We start from the raw sequence: 19,540 nt of genomic DNA, 5'->3' as shown, positions 1-19,540 counted from the left end.
ATGATTGGGGCACGCATAAATTGAGTTTGGCAGAATGTCTGACATTTGTTGGACTGATCAATGAAGCAATAAATCCTGGATAAATGGAAGAATGGACCCAACTGTTGCACCATCTCTGCTGAGTGGACGGCGGCACGGGGGCCACGGGCAGAGACGGACCTGTGATCTGCCGAGTGGACGGCGGCACGGGGGCCACGGGCAGAGACGGACCTGTGTCTGCCGAGTGGACGGCGGCACGGGGGCCACGGGCAGAGATGGATTTGTGTTTAGAACAGGAGTAACTTAGGCAGCACGTCTCACCCGTTTTCCTCACATCTGATCAGATTTGAGGCTGTGGAATGCTTTCTGGTCAGGTGTTAAGGGTTGTTGGTGGGTGAACTCCCAGAGGGTTTTGCACTTGGGTCTGGTCAGTGTTTAGGTGATGCTGTCAGGGGGCCTCGGGCTCATATCCCTTCGAAAATCCCTGGCTTTTCGAAGAGTTTCAGCTACATTGGGTGATGGTGTGAGTTTTGCAAATGTAAAGTTCTGGGAGCGCCCTCTGAACATCGTTAGCACTGGAGCCTTGTACAGGACTCTGGGGCAGTCCCTGATGTGAAGAAAGGAAGGAGACACCGTCTCTGCCACTGAAGAATGAGGTGATAACGATCCTGGGGGACCCGCAGCAGTGATGATGAATGAGTGGGAGAAGGAACCCATTAACATGAAAATGCCTTTCATAACTCTTAAAATTACGAAATAATTCTTAAAATTCTTAGTCCCTGCCCATGGTCTAAAAAAGTCTTTTTTTTTTTTTTCTTTTTTTCACGCTTTGCTTTCAAATGCATAGAATCATGAAGTGAATCACAAATGTTTAAAGTGTGAAGTTATCAATGGCTGTTTAGCTGGGGGTCCAAAACCCCAGGACTGAGGCTGGCCTGGCAGCCCTGGACCCATGAAGCATAGCTTCTGCATGTGTGTGCTTTTCCTCTGGAAGAGGTCTCAGATAATTCATAATTCCCCTAATGTCTTTAAGTGCCCCAAATAAAAGGTGGGTGAGAGCCGACATCCAGTCCAATCCTTCACTTTCCTGTACTTTCCTGTTGGAGCAGATGGGTCAGACAACATGGCTCTGCTCCCAGCTCCGTCCAGCTCCCCAGCCCCTTCCTGGTAATCATGTTTCCTGGTTGTTTCCTGGCTTACAAACACCTCCTCCCCATTTCCTTCCAACAAGTCTAAGAGCTTCCCCAGGGTAAGACTTTGGCTTTGTTCTCAGCCACTTGCCCACAAGCTGGCACCAACCACCCTCTGTGGAAGAAGAGGAGAGGGATGGGCCTGGGCTCAGGGCATGTCTTGTCTGCCATTCCAACACTATAGCGCTTGAATTTAGTTGAACTAGGCAATAACGATAGAGTTCGGATTTGTTAAGTTCTAATTTGTAAGATTTGGTTGCAATTTAAAATTTCACTTTTTCATCTTGTAAGTCAACAGTAATGAACAACTGGAAACACTGGAAGAGGTCACATGGTCACTGGTTCATCGCTGGGTGCACCTGGTGTGGAGAGAGACGATACAGGGAGGGCCCTGCGGCTCGGGGCTCTGTGTCTGACGTGTGGGTATGATTAATATCTCTTATGTGGCACTGGCCAAGGCTGAAAAGCAGTTCTGCCCTGGCTGTCCACTTGCCCAGGACCACACAGCCGGCTGTGGGAGGCGGCGGGGGGTGGGGGGCTTCCAGGCAGTTCTTGGCATTAGCTCCCAAACTAACCTGTGGGACTAGCCGGCCGCGGGAGGCAGTTCTTGGCATTACCACCCGGACTAACCTGTAGGACTCAAGATTCACAGCAGCTGGCTGTTGAGAGTAACAGTCATATTTTCATGGTTCATAGGAACTGCTGATTTCCCAAAGAGTTTTATCTGTCTATATTTTCAAAATTAAATTTATTAATAAATTTTGGGCAAATATGTAAAGTGTAGGGTTTTATCTTTATAAAGCTAGTCTACTTCCTCCCTCCTCTACAAAAAATGTGTTGCCTAGAAATGCACTTATAAAGTTATAGACAACGACAAAATTCCCTGTTAACGATTTTTACTCACAAAGACATTCAAACACACACCCGTATGCACACATTCATACAAACAGAGATGTGTGCTTGTCCTGAGGATAATTTGAATGATCAGAAAGATACAACAGATCATATTGGCTTTAAAATTTGAAATGGAAGTTGCCCAAGCATACTTCCTTAATTACTATGTGATTAATAAACAGCCAAAGCTCTGGTTGTTCTAAACCAAACCAAACCAAACCAAACCAACCAAACAAAAAAACTTGAAAATTGATGGCCATGGTGTCTACTATTTCCGGCTTGGGAATTTGGTTTAAATGGATGGCACTCAGCTCACGGCGAAGGGGTTTTGCAGAGGGAGCCCGCGGACAGTGGGAAGGCAGCTGGCCTCACTTACGTCTGGTGCTCTCCAAGCGGTCTCTGTCCGATGGACTTCAGCAGCGGCTCCGGTCGGATCGCCGACTTTGGTGACGTCTTGGGGCTGGAGTCTGACTCTCCGCTCTCCTCGTCCCCCATGGCTTTAATGTAACTCCCGCTTCTCATTCTCCTGCAGGGAATCTCTTCATCTTTGCCACCGGTGGGGTACCCTCCCCACTCGTCCTGAGGCACCTAGGAGCAGACAGACATGAAACACCCATCAGCTTTGTCACTGAGAACGGTGGCATCAGCTCCTTTCTGGAAACAAATCCTCTACAATTCCATCAAAATATAGCTCTTTACGGTCATTTATCAGTTAAAGTCAGATGCATAAAAATGCATACCCTAAAAGGATATGAATAAAAACATTAGTTTTTCTTCATTATAAGTGATAGGTAAACATATGGATACAGTGAGAACATGTGAGAAAAGTAAGAGAAGAAGGAAACTTGCAATCTCAGCAGCTGGGAGAAAGCACTGGCTAAAATTTAGTTTATTTCCCTCTGGTATAAGAGGAAACTGAAACTTGAGAAACTGAACAAAGAAAAAAAGGAAGAAAAAAAAGAAAAAAGGGAGAAAATGCCTATCTTATTGTCCATTTATATTTTATTTGCAAGCAAATAAAGGAGGACAGTTTTAACTCTAGAAGCCAAGTTCTATCACACATGCAAATTCTCAGCACTCAGAGTTGCAAAAGGATCTTGTCCAGCCACATCATATGCCAGCTGATATACAACTAAGCACCTGCGCGTGGAATATGTCTGCCTGTTACAGAACTCAGTACCCGTTCATGTTGTATACCTGTGTGGTACAGAGCTGAGCCCGTGCATATTGTATACCTGTGTGGTACAGTAGAGCTGAGCCGCGGCGGTTGTATACCTGTGTGGTACAGAGCTGAGCGCCCGTGCATGTTGTATACCTGTGTGGTACAGAGCTGAGCGCCCGTGCATGTTGTATACCTGTGTGGTACAGAGCCGAGCCACCGGGTAAGGCAAGCTGTACATACCCGTGCGGTAAGGATTGAGCACCCGCGTACGTTGGATACCTGCCTGGTGCAGACCTGAGCACCCATGAATGTTATATATCTGTGTGGTGCAGAACTGAGCGCCTGCCTGTGCGTGTTATCTATCTGTGGGGTACAGAGCTGAGCACCTGTGCGTGTTATACGTCTGCCTGGTACAGAGCTGAGCACCCATGGATGTTATATATCTGCCTGGTGCAGAACTCAGCGCCCGTTCATGTTATCTATCTGTGTGGTACACAGTTGAGCATGTTATATGCCCGCCTGGTGCAGACTTGAGCAACCACGAATGCTGTATATCTGTGTGGTATAGAACTCAGCACCTGTTCATGTTATATATCTGCATGGTACCAAACTGAGCAACTGTGCATGTTACACATCTGCCTGGCACAGAGGTGAGCACCTATGCCATTATATATCTGCCTGGCACAGAACTAGGCCCATGTACATGCTATACACCTGCCTTGCACAGAGCTGAGAGCCCACATGTATAATATGTCCACCTGGTTCAGAGCTGGGCATGTGCACGTTACATGCCCGCCTGGCACACCATCGGGCACCGGCACTATATGCTCTGCCTTGTTCGGAGCTGGATGGGTGTGCATATTTTATCCTGCCAGGCGTGGGGTTGAGCAGCCCCCTGTGCTGTGTATCTGACTGGCCCAGAACCGAACCCGCGTGCATTTTATATCTCACCCACAACGGCCCCACAGGCTGCCTGCTGTGTGTTTGTGTTAAGTGTCTCTCTGAGGGGAGGGTAAGCCATGAAGACGACAACGCGGGCCAATATTCTGTTTCCATCCACCATCTGTGAAACTGGAAACCCAACGCGGTAATGAGCAAAACGTCACGGAACTGGAACACAGTGGTTTGCGCCGCGGGAGCTGCTCCGTGCGGCTCAGGACATGGTTTCTTTTCCCCACGGTTCATTAGCTTTGAACAGCTCCCCAGAGGCTCTGGATAAAGTTCACTCCATAGGTCAAATTCACATTACAAAAGCAAAAGAACACAGCATGCAATCGCTGAGCGTAGAGAACTCCAAAGCTTTCCATAGCAACCGGATCATCACCCACCGTCGGTAGTCAGGGAACTAACATAGTGTGTTCTTCATGCTGGAGAAGAGAATCTCCCCAAATGCTGTTTACAGAGAAAGAAAATAAAAAATTTCCATATTTAAAAAGTCTTCAGACAGGGTATTTTTTTTCCCCTGCTGTAAAATATTTAGATACTGAGGTATATTCTTTATATCATCGTAAAAGGAACCTGCTATCTTTCCAGTGTCCATATTGCCTGTGAGTCGATCGATAGCACGACCAGCAGGAATCTGCGTGGCTGGTGGTAAAGGCAGGTCTTTTGGCTGAAGGCCCCTTTATTCATTCCTAAATGCCGTGCCACACCAGCGCTCTGGCAGATCTGACATCTTCCACATTGCAGCCCAGGACAGGAGCCAAGGCAGAGGGAAAGCCGTGTTCATTTCTGTCACTCACATATCCTGGACTTCCAGCCTGGACGAGCAGGAGCTCCCCTTACCATGGACCCCGTGTGGCAAGGGATCCTGAATACCACACTGTCCCGCAGTAACAAGGCACAGACACCCAAACAACACACAGTCCCCTGGTAACAAGGGGCAGACAACCGAACAACACACAGTCCCAGTAACAAGGGGCAGACACCCAAACAACACAAAGTCCCAAGGTAACAAGGCACAGACACCTGAACAACACAGTCTCGCAGTAACAAGGCATAGACACCCAAACAACACACAGTCCCAAGGTAACAAGGCACAGACACCTGAACAACACAAAGTCCCCAGCAATAAGCAAGTACACAGACACCTCAACAACACACAGTCCCACAGTAACAAGGCGCAGACACCTGAACAACACAGATCTTGCAGTAACAAGGCACAGACACCCAAACAACACACAGTCCCGCAGCAATAAGGCGCAGACACCCGAACAACACACAGTCCCTAGGCCAAGGCGCAGACAATTCAACACACAAACCCATTGTGCAATAAGCACAGCGCAGACACCTGAACAACATACAGTCTCAAGAAAATAGCGTACGACACCCGAACAACACACACAGTCCCGCAGCAATAAGGCACAGACACCCGAACAACACACAGTCCCACAGTAACAAGGCGCAGACACCCGAACAACACAGTCCCGCAGTAACAAGGCACAGACACCTGAACAACACACAGTCTCGCAGTAACAAGGCACAGACACCTGAACAACACACAGTCCCGCAGCAATAAGGCGACACAATCTCAACAACACAGGTCCCACAGTAACAAGGCGCAGACACTCGAACAACACACAGTCCCACAGTAACAAGGCGCAGACACCCGAACACCACACAGTCCCGCAGCAATAAGGTGCAGACACCCAAACACCACACAGACACCTGAACACAACAGAGTCCCACAGTAACAAGGCACACACCCGAACACCACACCGTCCTGCAGTAACAAGGCGCAGACACCCGAACACCACAGTCCCACAGCAACAAGGCGCAGACACCCGAACAACATGCAGCCCTGCAGCAATAAGGCGCAGACACCCAAACACCAGACACCCGAACACAACAGAGTCCCACAGTAACAAGGCACAGACAACCGAACACTACACCGTCCTGCAGTAACACCCAAACAACACACAATCCCTCAGTAACAAGGCACAGACACCCAAACACACAGTCCTGCAGTAACAAGGCGCAGACACCTGAACACCACAGTCCCTCAAGCCCCTGTGGGTCACAGTGCAGGCAGATCACAGCTGTAGCACCCCCAAGGTGGCCCAGACATACGGCAGCTCACAGTGACACCCCAGCACCATGCACACTAGAAGATCCAGATGCTGTGATGAGGAGAGGGTTGGACAGGATGGAAAGTTCCAGATTCTCCTTCCACCCAGACTCCAAGAGGCCAAAAGGCTCAGAAAAAGGATCCTGGCCTGTGACTGTGAGCTGGACAGGCAGCGTCTGCGGTCCTCTCCAGCCGGGTTCTTCTAAAGCCTTTATGACCTGGTGCCTTGTGCCCAGGTCTGCACGGTTCAAAGAAGAACACAGACCACGCTGAAAGGGAATTGGAGGTATTGTATGCGTCTGTTCTCACACTGCTAATAAAGACATACCCGAGACTGGGCAATTTATAAAGGAAAGAGGTTTAATGGACTCACAGTTCCACATGGCTGGGGAGACCTCACAATCATGGCAGAAGGTGAATGAGGAGCAAAGTCATGTCTTACATGGCGGCAGGCGAAAGAGTGCGTGCAGGGGAACCCCCCTTTATAAAACCATCAGATCTCAGGAGACTTAGTCACTATCATGAAAACAGCAAGGAAAGATGCACCCCCACGATGCAATCACCTCCCACCAGGTCCCTCTCACGACACATGATGATTATGGGAGCTGCAATTCAAAACGAGATTTCGGCGGGGACACAAACCATATCAGGTATTAACGACCTGGTCAAGGTAAAACTCCCACAGATGACACCGCAGAGCTGCAGAGCTGTAGGTCGGGTAAGAGAGAGGCCTGGGGCCTCAGCCACAGCAGGTTCTCCCAGCAAGAAATCAGCAATTAAGAAAACAGGCATACATTTGCCCATGTTTTGTTCAAATTTTGTCCATGTGAATTTTGGTTTCACATTTCCTGACAGTGAGGAAGTTGGAGCACTGAAAACAAGTGACTAAGGAAGAATATAACATTCACAACTTTGGCGATTTGACGATTCTTATCCACGTGTCTTCAGCCAGGTGGTGGGTGGTGAAGCTCCCAGTCTTTCTGGAGATGACTGGAGGCCTTCGGACTGGTCATGTCCTTAGACTGGGCAACTTTCTTTCCATGAAGGTTCCTCAAGACAGTGCGACCCAGGGCCAGGGACTGGGGAATTGCTAATCAGGGAGAAAGGAGAAACAACAATACTACATCATAGGAGATGACTTACAATATTTATTACAACCACAGGATGGATACTACCCAGCTATCAAAAATAACATTGCAGAATGTGTATTTAGTGATGAAAAGATGCTCATGAAGGGGAAAAGCAATTTTTAAAGCACAGTGTCCACTTGACCTTTTTATGCCTTTTAAAGATGTAACTATGTTAAGTGCAGAAACGGCCACAAGATGTGAAACAGGGGCCGTCACTAGGAGATGAGGGTTACGGGCTTTTCAATGACTTTTCCTTATATTTTCTAAGTTGTCTACATGAACCCTTATGACTTTTGTAATCAACACCCTTATTTTTAATTTAAGAAAAGCCACAGTCCTCAATGATGTTACAATTCGGTACAGGAGATGGACAAGAAATGAGGGATAGCATCATTAGGGCGGAGAAGCCAGTGTGGAGGGGACACGTGTTGAAGGTCACTGTCGGCCGACGGGAGGGGCCAGGATCAGGGAAGGTCCTGGGGTGAGGTCCGGGTTCCCTTTTGTCTGAGCTGGACCAGCAGAAGGTGCAGGCAGAGGCGACAGGGCAGAGGGAGGCCTGGCCGCCAGGCTCCTGGGCACAGGGGAGCTTGCACTGCCACCCTCCCGGGAACGCGTGAAGAGCTGGGTTCGGGAAGGGAGGCTGAGGCTGGCTGGCGGCAGATGGAAGAGCAGCTCATCTGCCATCAAAGAAGAGATTCACTTTGGCAGGTTTATGAGATTTTTTTGTGTGTGTGTGAATTAAAAACATGTTTCCACAAAAAACAAAGTAAAGATTTTTTTTTCAGCAGCCTGCAAATTAACTAACAAATGAGACCAGCTTGTACGTTTCTGTTTCTGATTTAAGAAGCCAATTTCGCAGGCTTTGACAGAAGAAATTTCAATACAGAAAGAATGTCAACCAGAGTCAGTTTCAAAGCATGAATTCAAGTACCAAATCCCCATTCCAAAGCGTATGTCTGGAGACTATCAAAAGAACAGAAGAGCAATACTAAAACACCAGGCTGCCTCAGCAAACAAATCTCTCTCCGTTTGTTACAGCGTTCGAACCCTGCAGCCCTCAGCCCAGGGTGGCCAAGTGCACGCTCTGAAACCCAAATGGCTTTATGGCCTTCAGTGAAGGAATGAATAAATTTCTTTTCACGACAGCTACCAGACTCTGCAAATCCAGTTTGCAGTCCTTGCTGCATTTCACGGCAATCAATTACCCTAATTACCTCCTTGCACCTCGTGATGGGTGATGTTCATAATTTCTAACAAAAAGGCATTTTCATAAGGGTGACATCAGCATACATTTCAATGTCTCCTGTTTCTTGCTTTAGGGATAGTTCAACACTGCACAAACTGAAATATCCTTTCTTTCTTCCAACCTGCAAAGCCCAGGTGAAAGGGGCCAGGATTCCATCACCATATTCTCTTTGAGGCGCTGGAACCGAGGAAGAACATTGTCGTCCATTGCTGCACGTTCCCGCAGGGAAATGTCTGCTGCGTTCCTTCAAGACTTGTGCGTGTGTTTGTATGTGTGTATGTGTAATGTGCGTATACGTGTATGTGTGTGTGCAGGTATATGGCTGTGCATGCACGCCTATGTGCCTATGTGTGTGCATGTGTGTATGTGTCTCCCTCCTTCCGGGAGACCGTGGCAAAGGCTCCTGCCCATGCTTCCCTCCTCCCCCGCCTCCTGACCCATAGGGGTGTCCCTGGGGCCTGGGGTGTGGCCTCACCCTCCTCTGGGGCTGTGAGTTGTGAACTGTCTTTCCTACAGCTGTCTCCAAACCTGTGGGCCACACCACAGCTGAGTCTACAAAACCCCCATCTAACCCGCCTGTGACTGGGCACACGTGACTGGGCCCCTTGGCCCCGTCCAGCTCCTCTCACCCTCATGCTGATACTAGGAATGGAAGCCACGGGCTCATGGACACCAGGAGGCCACCAACGGAGGCGCTGCATGCCCGGCATGACCCCAGCCACACAGGAGTCCCAGGATGCGTGGATGCCACACTCACCCCTCCAGGACCAAGGTGCCCGCTCCAAGCTGCTGGGAGGTGCCGGCCAACGGCTAAGTCTCTCCAGGGCGTGCCCTGAGCCCCTCAGCGGGAGAAAACTGTCTCCCCCATGTCCCTCCCTGGGAAGAACACACAGGTTATGGCCTGAATTGTGTTCCCCCAAATTCCTGTGTTGAACCCTAACCCTTGGGACCTCAGAATGTGATTATTTGGAGGTGGGACCTTGACAGAGGTGATGAAGGTAAGATGAGGTCCCCAGGGTGGGCACTGATCCCATCTGCCTGGCGTCCTCCTAAGGAGGGGAGATGAGGTCACAGACAGGCAGAGAGGGGCAACCCTGTGGGGATGCGGGGAGAGGACGGCGTCTGCACACCCAGGAGAGGCTCAGCAGGAGCTGGCCTTGGGACTCCACAGTCTTGGGCGCCAGCCGCCAGGACCCTGCAGAATGAATGTGCCTTTAGACCACCCGGGTGTGGATGCCCGTCATGGCACCTGAGTTGACTCATGTACCACCCAGGCTGGCGGCACGAAGGCAGGACACCCACTCCTTGCCTTGGTGCGGGGACCCCTGAGTTCACACGGCACCCGAGTTCTCTTAGAATTGGCCGCGACTCCTCCCCGCTGCTCACCCCTGCCCTCTGCCCCACCCTGCGTCCTCGCCCCTCCATCACCATCTCCTTGTTGAGAGGACACCCGTGGCCACTGACACGTCCATCTCACCAGGGGCTCTTTCCGGGACCCTGAGGGAGGTTAGGCAGGCACAGTCATAGCCATTTATTTCCATGGAAAGCCCCTTTTGAGAGCCCCCCGGCTGCACAGCTTGCAAGAAGAATCCCACGCGTCTGTCTTGTTCTAAAGCTCACGCTCTTTGGATGACACCAGCGGTTCCCAATCTGGTAATTCTGCCCCCAGGGGACACTTGGTGACATCTGGAGACATGTTTGGTTGTCACTAAATGGGGGTGCTTCTGGCAGGTAGTGGGTGGAGCCCAGAAATGCTGCTCAACATCTCCCAGTGCATAAGACGGACCCCACAAGCATCGCCCACCCCCCATCCCGCCGTGCTGGGCTTGAGAAACGCGGGGTGCGTGGCTGCGCCTCCCGGGGCGCACATCTCAGCAGAAGAGATCTTCGCAACGCTGTTCAATCCGCCCTGGGGTCCCTACAACAATTGAGCTTGGGCGGGAAGTCTGTCCTTTCCTGTTTGTTTGTTGTGGTTTTTCCCCTGAGCCATTGAAACCAAGTCAGGATTAGGTTTGGTTCAGCTGCCCACTTCATTTTCTTAAGGACAAACTTGATTCCATTTCACTCCCTAACACCAAGACAGACGAGGGATGACTTAAATCGTAGCTCACTGGCCTGAGCTCCAACAGCTCCCAGTCCTGCTGCACTTTGGGCTGGGCCAGCCGTTCCAGGATCATTCATGGACCAGCACTGTGTGTGGACCACCAAGTCCATGACAGGAGACACAGACTCAGCGGGGACAGGGAACCCTGGGGCATCCACTGCCCTAGGAGGGAGGGAACAGAGCCAGACTCTGCCCAGCTGCACGCCCACAGGAGCAGACCCCTTAGCTGCCCTGGGAGGGAGAGGTCAGAGCCAGACCCCGTCTACCTGCACTCCTGCAGGAGCACAGCCTCAGCTGTCCTGGGTGGGAGAGGACAGAATGGGACCCCATCCACCTGCATATCCACAGGAGCACAGCCTCAGCTGTCCTGGGTGGGAGAGGACAAAGCCAGACCCCATCCACCTGCACTCCTGCAGGAGCAGAGCCTCAGCTGCCAAGTCGAGGGCACCGTGCCCAGAACAAGGTGACCACCTGGTGACCCTCGTGGCATAAATGCAGCTGGTTCCTCAGGGTCTTAGATCACAGAATCCAAGGACCCAGTCACAGATCACAGGGTCTTTGTACCCAGTCACCACGAGGTCTCTGCATCCACGGCCATCTTAAGTTACATGTAGGCCGTGTCATTCTCACCTGGTAAACCTGGATAAAACAGCGCATGTGCCCACCCAGTGTTCCATGTTCACACGAGTCATGATTTCCAATGCGCTTTTCAGGACACTGTCTTGCATCTCACCACAAACTGAGGCACGCAGGATCGATGAGGCAGAAACATTTACCAGACACAAGGCTGGTCAAAAACCCGAAACCAGACACCCTTCAACATCCGTCAGCGTTTCCACAAACATTGCTGGAATTTCTGTCATGGGGATGAGAACGTGGTGGGTCCTAAGATGATGTCACTGAAATGTGACACAGCCCAGAGATCTCCCTGCCTGCCCAGCACCAAGCTGCTCCCAGCAGTCACACGCTGAGTCCCAGGACAACGGGGGGTGATGAGAGGAGTCCAGCCGTGACACGCCTAGTCCCAGGACAACGGGGGGTGATGGGAGGAGTCCAGCCGTGACACGCCGAGTCCCAGGACAACGGGGGGTGATGGGAGGAGTCCAGCCGGGGAGACAGTGAGTGGCCTCACGTAATCCAGGAGGCTCGAAGGCACAGGCCCAGCTCCCACACTCCTGCAGACGGTCCCTGATTACATGAACGGGCTCGGTGAGCGCCAGTGTGATCCTGCCAAGCCCTGTGTGATGTTTCTCAAGGTGGGAGAGGATTCCGTGGCAGTTGGGGCTGCGGGGAAGGAAGGGGTAGCCCAGAGGCAGGGCCGTTGTGGAGGTGCCCCTCACAACACGGGCTTTGCAGTCAGGAGATGGTGTGGCCTGGACCACAGGATGGGGAACACAGAGTGTGGGGGGCGGGAACACAGAGTGTGGGGGGCGGGCACACGTGGCTCCTGGTGCTGGAAGCAGAGGCCACCGCTTTGTCTAAGGAGGCATTTTAGGACTCACAGCGGATGGAGGGGGCAGCTGGTGGCCAGGTGTTAGTGCCAGACAGATCCAGACGAGGAACTCAAGGGGCTGTGGAAGGAGTGCAGGGTTGTGCGTTTGTGTCCAGAGCAGCTTAAAAGCAGATGAGAAGCTCCTCCCAGCCCTGGTGTTCCACTATGGGATTGGAAGTGAAGTGTGACCATACCCCAACTCTCCTATCCATTCACGGCCCAAGATCTATACCATGAGCCACTTAAAACAAAAGCCCTCCTTTCAAATTGCAAACGTGCGTTGGAGTGGAGCACGGCCCTACTGGCCGGTTCTTCCGTTCCACTGAGCACTGGTATGGCTAAGGACAGGAACCAACCACAGCCATCTCCTCTCTCACTCTTTCGGCCCTAAAACTACAAATACAAAGAAGTTTTCTGAGAAGCTTGTCAGAACTATTGGTTTTCTGGAGTTGAAAGCACCCTATAAGCCACAACTCCAGCCTTCCTGAACAGGTGGGGACCTTCCTGAACAGGTGGGGACACTGTGAGGGTGGCGGGGTGGGGGACTGGGACACCTGGGTCCTTCCTACTTGCCAAGTTCTGGAACATGGGACACCGAGGTGCCCAGAAAGACCCTTATGCTCGAGCCAGCGTCCTCTGGAACGTTGTAGGACACAGGTGCCCCCCCGCGAATCGGTACCGAGTGTGTCGGACCCTCCTAGATACAGAGGTAAAGCGGGACAAAGCACCTGGGCCCGGGAGACTGATGGCGAGCAGAGGGACCCTCCATAAAGGCCAAAGTGGAGGCCAAGCTGAGCTGAGGGCATGAAGGAAACAAGCAGGGAGGGGCCACCCAGCACGTGGAGGTGGCCCTGTGGCAGGAGGGCCAGAGGTGGCCCAGGCTGTCCCAACTCTGATGAAACTCAGGTTCCACCCCAGACCGGGCAGAAAGAAGCAAATGGCCAGCATTGTGCATTCCATGACAAACCATTTATTTATTTATTTATTTATTTATTTATTTTTATTTTATTTTATTTAGAGATGGAGTCTTGCTCTGTCACCCAGGCTGGAGTGCAGTGGTGCGATCTTGGCTCACTGCAACCTACACCTACCAAGTTCAAGCAATTCTCAGGCCTTGGCCTCCTGAGTAGCGGGGATTACAGGCACTTGTCACCATGCCTGGCTAGTTTTTGTATTTTTAGTAGAGACAGGGTTTTGCCATGTTGGCCAGGTTGGTCTTGAACTCCTGACCTCAGGTGATCCCCCTGCCTTGATCTCCCAAAGTGCTGGGATTACAGGTGTGAGCCACCCTGCCTGGCCCCGTGACAAGCCTTTTAAATGCTTATTGTAGAGACAAGAAACAGGGGGGCCTGGCTCCGTTTTGTAAAAGATGGATGATTTTTCTAAACTACACCACAGGGATGACCTGGTGACCAGGGAGATGGATTTTTAAGACGTGTTTTTGTGCCTGACCGGAAACTTCACCAATGTAGTAGCTGAGCCTGGAAGGCAGGGATCTGCACAGCCTACAAAACAGACACGTCCTTCAGAGGAACGGCTGCGAGGAAGGGTCCGTACTCGGTGCTGGGACCCGCGCAGAGGGCGGCAGCAGGGAGAGGCTCTGAAACACTTTACATGCGGGCGGGAAACGCTCACGGTTCTGTGTTTTCATTCCACCCCCTCCCCTCTGTGTTCTTTTTTGCCGTTTGCTTCCAACACGTGAACAGGTAAAAAGCCTGACAGGTAAAACCCAAAGCCTAACTGGCTGCTGCCTGTGAACACGCCAAATAAAACGGGGGGTCCGAACCTCTTCAAGTCAAATAAAACCTAGGGTCCGAACCTCTTCCCCAGGAGGGCCAGGGTTGCAGCCGGGAGATGCCAGGTGGGGAGGACACTGGAAGAGGAGAAAACCAGGAGCACAGGAGGGGGTGGGAGACTGGGATGCCGCAGAGAGGAGGCCTGAGGACAGCAGGGAAGGAGGCGGGGACAGAGGCCAAGGGCTGGAGGGGCTGCCGGGTCTTCTGTGGGAGGCAGCAGGGACCCTCTATCCCTCCATCTGACACCGCTGGGAGCCTTCCCGGGGAGGCGGCGTCTCTCCCTCCCTGCATGTCCCTGGGACTTTCTGTGGACTGTGGCATAGAGAGTCTTTTGCATCCTGAGCTAAGCCTCAGTGAATCCCTTCTGCATTCCTACAATGCTCATTAAAAGTTTGACCTTAGATGCTTAGTCTGCTGATGCAGAAAAGATGAAAATAAGAGCTTTGTGAAAGAATAACGTGAGGTCAGAATTGCCTTTCAATTCCACTTAGTCTCTGTCTTGAACTACTTAAAAACAAGAAAAAAAATCTTCCTCTAATATGAACCACATACTCTGTACAAACCAAGGGTGAAAATAAAAAGTTATCCTGTCATTCAGCCGCAAGTCTTCCCAGTAAAAAAAAGGAATGTAATTTATAAACATTACTTCTCTCTTCTAATTCTTTTAAATCTTATCCATACACTGGGACCCACAGACAAATTCCTTTAGTTTCACTATTTCCTGGCTGTGAAATAAAATCTGGGTTTGTGAGGACCCAGAAACCTAAAGTTTTCCACCAGAAAGTTTAATGCAATCGACAGGAAGGGACAGTCCTGCACAGGCATCTTTGAAAACGCCAGACATCAATGCAGCTGGGTCCTAAGACAGAAACAGTCTGAGGAGGTGGCACACAGCTCCTGATATTCAGCCTCACAGATCATTGCACGAGGGTCCAGCGGTGACCACTGGGGGACAGTGAGGAGGGGAGAGAAGTCACCGAGCTGCATCCCCGGAAGAGGTGGTTTCACTGGGAGGTGGATGTGGGGATGCGGGGAGCTTGCTACTGCAAGAAAGTGCCCTTGTGAACGAGCACCATGAAAGCCGTGGCTGCAGATGTCCTCCCATCCTCCAGGCAGTGCTTCCCAATGTTGGCACGACAACGCTCTGGGTTCAGTTTCCGAGGATGTTCACCTGAGTGCACATGAGAGGGAGGCTGGTGGCCATGGCAGGTGTTGTGCTGCATGCAGGGCCGCCGTCCCCCATGGAGAAGCAGACGGAGCTGTTTGCAGGGAAGCCCTGGTGGGTTTCCTGTCTCTGTCTTGTGGCCATGTCATTGAATTCCAGGGGGATTTCACCTCAACGTTGTGTCCCCAGAATCACATCTTTTCCTGGGGTCAAATCACAGCCTGTCATTCTTTACCTGTTACTATAAAAAGACATCACATTTTGAAGTCTGGAAAATGTGTTTTGCTGGGACAACATCTCGGCCCAACCCAGGTCGCTCCCTGCCCTGCTGGCTCTCAGCGCTTGGCGGAGTTGTGGAGGGACCCCAGAAAAAGGGAGGTTTGACCTGGCCTCTGCCCTCAAGGCTCTTACAGGCTTGCCAGGAAACCTGACTGATGAACGTAAAGCTACCTGGTGACCCACACATGTACGGTGAGAGGCCTCGGGGCGGGGAAGTCCAGCAGTGGGTGGCTGGCTGCAGAACAACAGGACCAGAGTGTCTGAAATGGCCCCATGGCACGGAACTCAGACTGACAGACACAATCAGACCAACCAGCTGGTTCCAAACAAAGACAATCCAGGAGAAGGAAGAGCGGACAGACAGGAGAAACCTCAGCCTGAACGAGATGAAGAGGCTCATCACCAGCTGCCAGGTGGGCCCCTTCTCTGGATCCTGATCCAAATAAAAGCCAACAAGAGACAGCGAGCCCTCAGGGGAATGTGACCACTGACCAGGCTGATATTGTTTTCAATATCTCATAATGCAGGTGGTTATGCTTCAAAAGAAAGCATCCTCATTGTTCCGTGTGGATCTTTTGGAGATCAACACAGGCATATTTACGGTTGTATCTGTCTGCCGTGTGGGATTTGTCGCAGTGAAGCCTGGGTGGGAAGGCGTGAGTGCAGAGGGAATGAGGTCACTCTCGGAGGGATGGTGTTTGAAAGGGACTGACGGTGTGCAGGTTCATTCTGTCTCACTTCACCTTTGTGAATGACTGGTATTCCCTGCACCTACACCATGGAATAGCTGTTGGAGGTGGAGAGAAGCGTGTGCCTGGGAGGAAGTGTGTGGGAGAAACTCCTGGGAGAAGGCAGGTCCAAAGGGCACAGGACCTGAGCAGAAGGCACGGATAGAAGGGCTGGGGAAGAGTGCCAGGCACTGGAGGCAGGTGACCCTGGGGCAAAACCTGGAGGCTCTGACAGCGTCCTGAAGTGTTCACTCAGGGAACAGACTATACACCCCAGTTGCAGACAAAAACAAGAGAGCTGTGTGTCTGTGACAACGAGGAGACAGATCAGAGTGAACCCCAATTCTTTATAGCAGGCTTCTCTAAACAAGCAGACACAACTTTTACATTTGGATATGATTAGGGTTTGCAAACAGCAAACAAAATTTGTGCCTCTTCCATTGCTATAAAATAATATTTTATGCAACTACCAATTTGTCTCTGAATAAACCTGCCTGCAAAGGCAATTTGGTTAGCATTTCCTTTCAAAACAGAGCTATTGAGACGTGGATGCTGGACCTGACGGCGATGGTGCCGCTGGAAGGATTTGCCACCATGACTCCCAGAAAGCATCACGGCTGCTGGTTCTCCTGCCCCGTTAGTTGACTACCCGTTGGCTCAGCCATCAATGTCCCATTCGTTACTCCATGAAACATCTCCAACCCAACGCGCAGCCCACGGCTGCTGCTCTAGGCAAGCAGGAGAGATTTGTGAGTTGGGACACACAAGTTATGTTTTGTTAACAGCACTATTGACTGAGGGGAGTCGCTTAGCGGCATCCTCAGAAGTAGCGTGTGCTTCCCAGAGGGCTTCCCCTGTAAACTCCGGCATGGCACAATTCAGAGACAGAGAGGGAAATCACATAAAACAGACAATTCCGCAATACGCCAGCTCTAGGGATCTACCTTCTTTCATTTGTTTTTGCCTTTGGTAAATTCATTTAAGCCACACCCCAGAGACACAGAGGCCTCTTCCATAATCAGGCTCTTTGTGGTGGTGGGGCTTAGAGAGGCTGCGGTCAGCTGCAGGGAGTGAACTCACAAATGTCGCAGGCCCATTTCCATTAGGCCGGTCCATCAGCTTTCACGTGGAAAACATTCACATGGGCTAGTCTGTGTTTGCTGTGGTTGTTAAACCCTCCAGCCTTAGAGGCATTAAAGAAATGGCCCACTGTGTTTAGAGGGATGGTTCCCCGGAGGAATTGGGATCTCCAGAGGCCCTCCCAGAGAAGGCCGGAGTCACGCGTGAGAGCTGCCTGTAAATAACGTCTTGCCATTCCTGCAGCCCCACACACAAAGCCATAGCGTGCAGTCAACCCTCGAGTCTACCAGCAAATGATGGATAAAGAAGACGCAGTACATACACAGGGGACACTATTCAACCTTTGAAAGAGGGAGACCTGCCACTCTCCACAACATGGGAGAGCTGGAAGAAACTGCAAAGCAGGATGAGCCCGGCGCACACAGAGGCCACACGGTTGCTCTCACAGGTGGCATCTGAAACAGCTGAACTCATAGAAGCAGAGAGTGGAACCGTGGTTACCAGAGGAACTGGGGATGGGGAGGAACTGGAGATGTTGGTCAACGGACATTTCAGTGAGGAGGGGTCAGCTCAAGAGACCTGTTGGCCAGCACAGTAGCATCAGTTAACAACCGTGTACTGAATACTTGGAAATCACCCAGAGTGGATTTTAAGTGTTCCCACCACAAAAGAAAAAACGTATGTAAGGTAATGTGTGTTTTAACAGCTCAGTGGAGCCGTCCCAGAACATATCCGTATATCAGAACATCCTGTTGCACACCCTAAATGTGTATGCAGTTGTCATCTGTCAATGAAAAATGGAATAACGACAAAACCACCTGCTGTGCCGAGTCGGCCTCCACAGGGCCCTGCGCCTGCTTACCTGGAGGTAGTGGCACGGCCTCAGGGCGGGCTTGGCGTCCTGGTGCAGCAGCGGCTTGTCCAGGTTCAGCGAGCTCTTGCGGTAGGCCTCCTTGGCCTGGCTGACCGTCAGCGTGGACCAGGAGCTGCGCTTCAGGTACTTGGCATCGGGCGTCAGCGCCAAACCCTCGCAGGCTGAGCATTTGACGTCGTTGTTGCTTTTGGAGGTCTTGAGGGACAGGTCCCCGAACGGGCTCTGCAGCGCGTCGGGGTAGCAGTGGGCCACCGGGCCCAGGTGGTGCCGGTTGAGCACGCTGGGCGTCCGGTAGGTGCTGTCGCTGTCCAGGTTGTCGTCCGAGCTCCACCAGCTGCTGACGCCGGGCCGGGGTTTGCCCTCGGGCTTGCGCTCCTTGCTCTTGCTCCTCTTGCTGTGCTTGGCGTGGTGGGCGTGGTGGTGGTCGTCCGCCCGGCCGTCCGCCTTGGTGCCGTTGGCGTTGCTCTTGGAGGAGCCCTCCAGCGAGTGCGACTTGGTGAAGAGCTTCTGCACGGAGTGCACCAGGTGGCGGATCCGCCCGGGGCTCTCGCTGCGCTGCTCGGCGGCCGCGGACGTCCTCTGGTACTGCAGCGTGTGGAAGCCGTCCCGGTGCAGCGGCAGCTGCTTCTCGAACTGGTCCAGCAGGTTGGCCGGGATGCGGTTGATCTTGGCGCCCGCGTGGGCCACGGCGCAGTCGTCGCGCGTGTCGTAGTGCGAGCTGTAGTGCATCCGCGGGAAGGTGCTGCTGGACACGTGGTCGCCCAGCACCACGGGCATCATCACGCACTCCGAGTGCACCGAGCTGCGCGGCGAGCAGCGGTGGCGCCCCCCGGGGCAGCTGTCCGCGGGGCTCAGCAGGTAGGGCGGCCGCGCGTCGGGCCCGCGGTGCAGGTGCTCGCAGTCCTCGGGGGGCGCCAGACCGCACGTGTGCCCGGGACACAGCGGCGGCTGGGTCCGACTTCCGGAGAGGCCCTTCATGCTCCTGGGCGCGGGCGAGTAGCGCTCCTCATTGAAGTGCTGCGTGGGCGACCATGAGTACTGCGGGTCTGCGGGGAAACAGAAACGGCATTCAGCACCCGGAAGCGCGGCGGAAACCCCCAGGCGCGGGGAAGGGGAACGTGTGACCCCCACCGTGGGCTGTGTTTTCAGTAATCAGTGTCCGTGTCTGGCCTGGGCACTCGAGAGGGCAGGTTTGGGGTTTCTGGTTTATTTTTTTCTTTCTTTTCTTTTCTTTTCTTTTTTTTTTTTTTGAGACAGAGTCTTGCTCTGTCGCCCAGGCTGGAGGATAAGGGCGCGATCTCGGCTCACTACAACCTCCGCCTCCCGGGTTCAAGCGGTTCTCCCGTCTCAGCTT

General features: G+C 52.3%; 1 protein-coding gene across 1 annotated transcript in view; it reads right to left on the bottom strand.

The window, feature by feature from the left end:
* DLGAP2 (DLG associated protein 2) overlaps positions 1 to 19,540 on the bottom strand; it is a 698,808-nt gene that overhangs the window by 126,755 nt on the left and 552,513 nt on the right. Inside the window, exons 4-5 of the mRNA XM_031669909.1 lie at positions 18,175 to 19,232; positions 2,440 to 2,651 (exon numbers count right to left, since the gene is read on the bottom strand). Of these exons, the coding sequence (XP_031525769.1) occupies positions 2,440 to 2,651; positions 18,175 to 19,232 (1,270 nt within the window). The remainder of the gene's footprint in view (positions 1 to 2,439; positions 2,652 to 18,174; positions 19,233 to 19,540) is intronic.

This window comes from Papio anubis, chromosome 8, assembly GCF_008728515.1.
Source record: "Papio anubis isolate 15944 chromosome 8, Panubis1.0, whole genome shotgun sequence".
In the NCBI taxonomy this organism is placed as follows: domain Eukaryota; kingdom Metazoa; phylum Chordata; class Mammalia; order Primates; family Cercopithecidae; genus Papio; species Papio anubis.
Note: the sequence above shows the minus strand (reverse complement) of the source record. Positions and strands in the feature narration are given on the sequence as shown.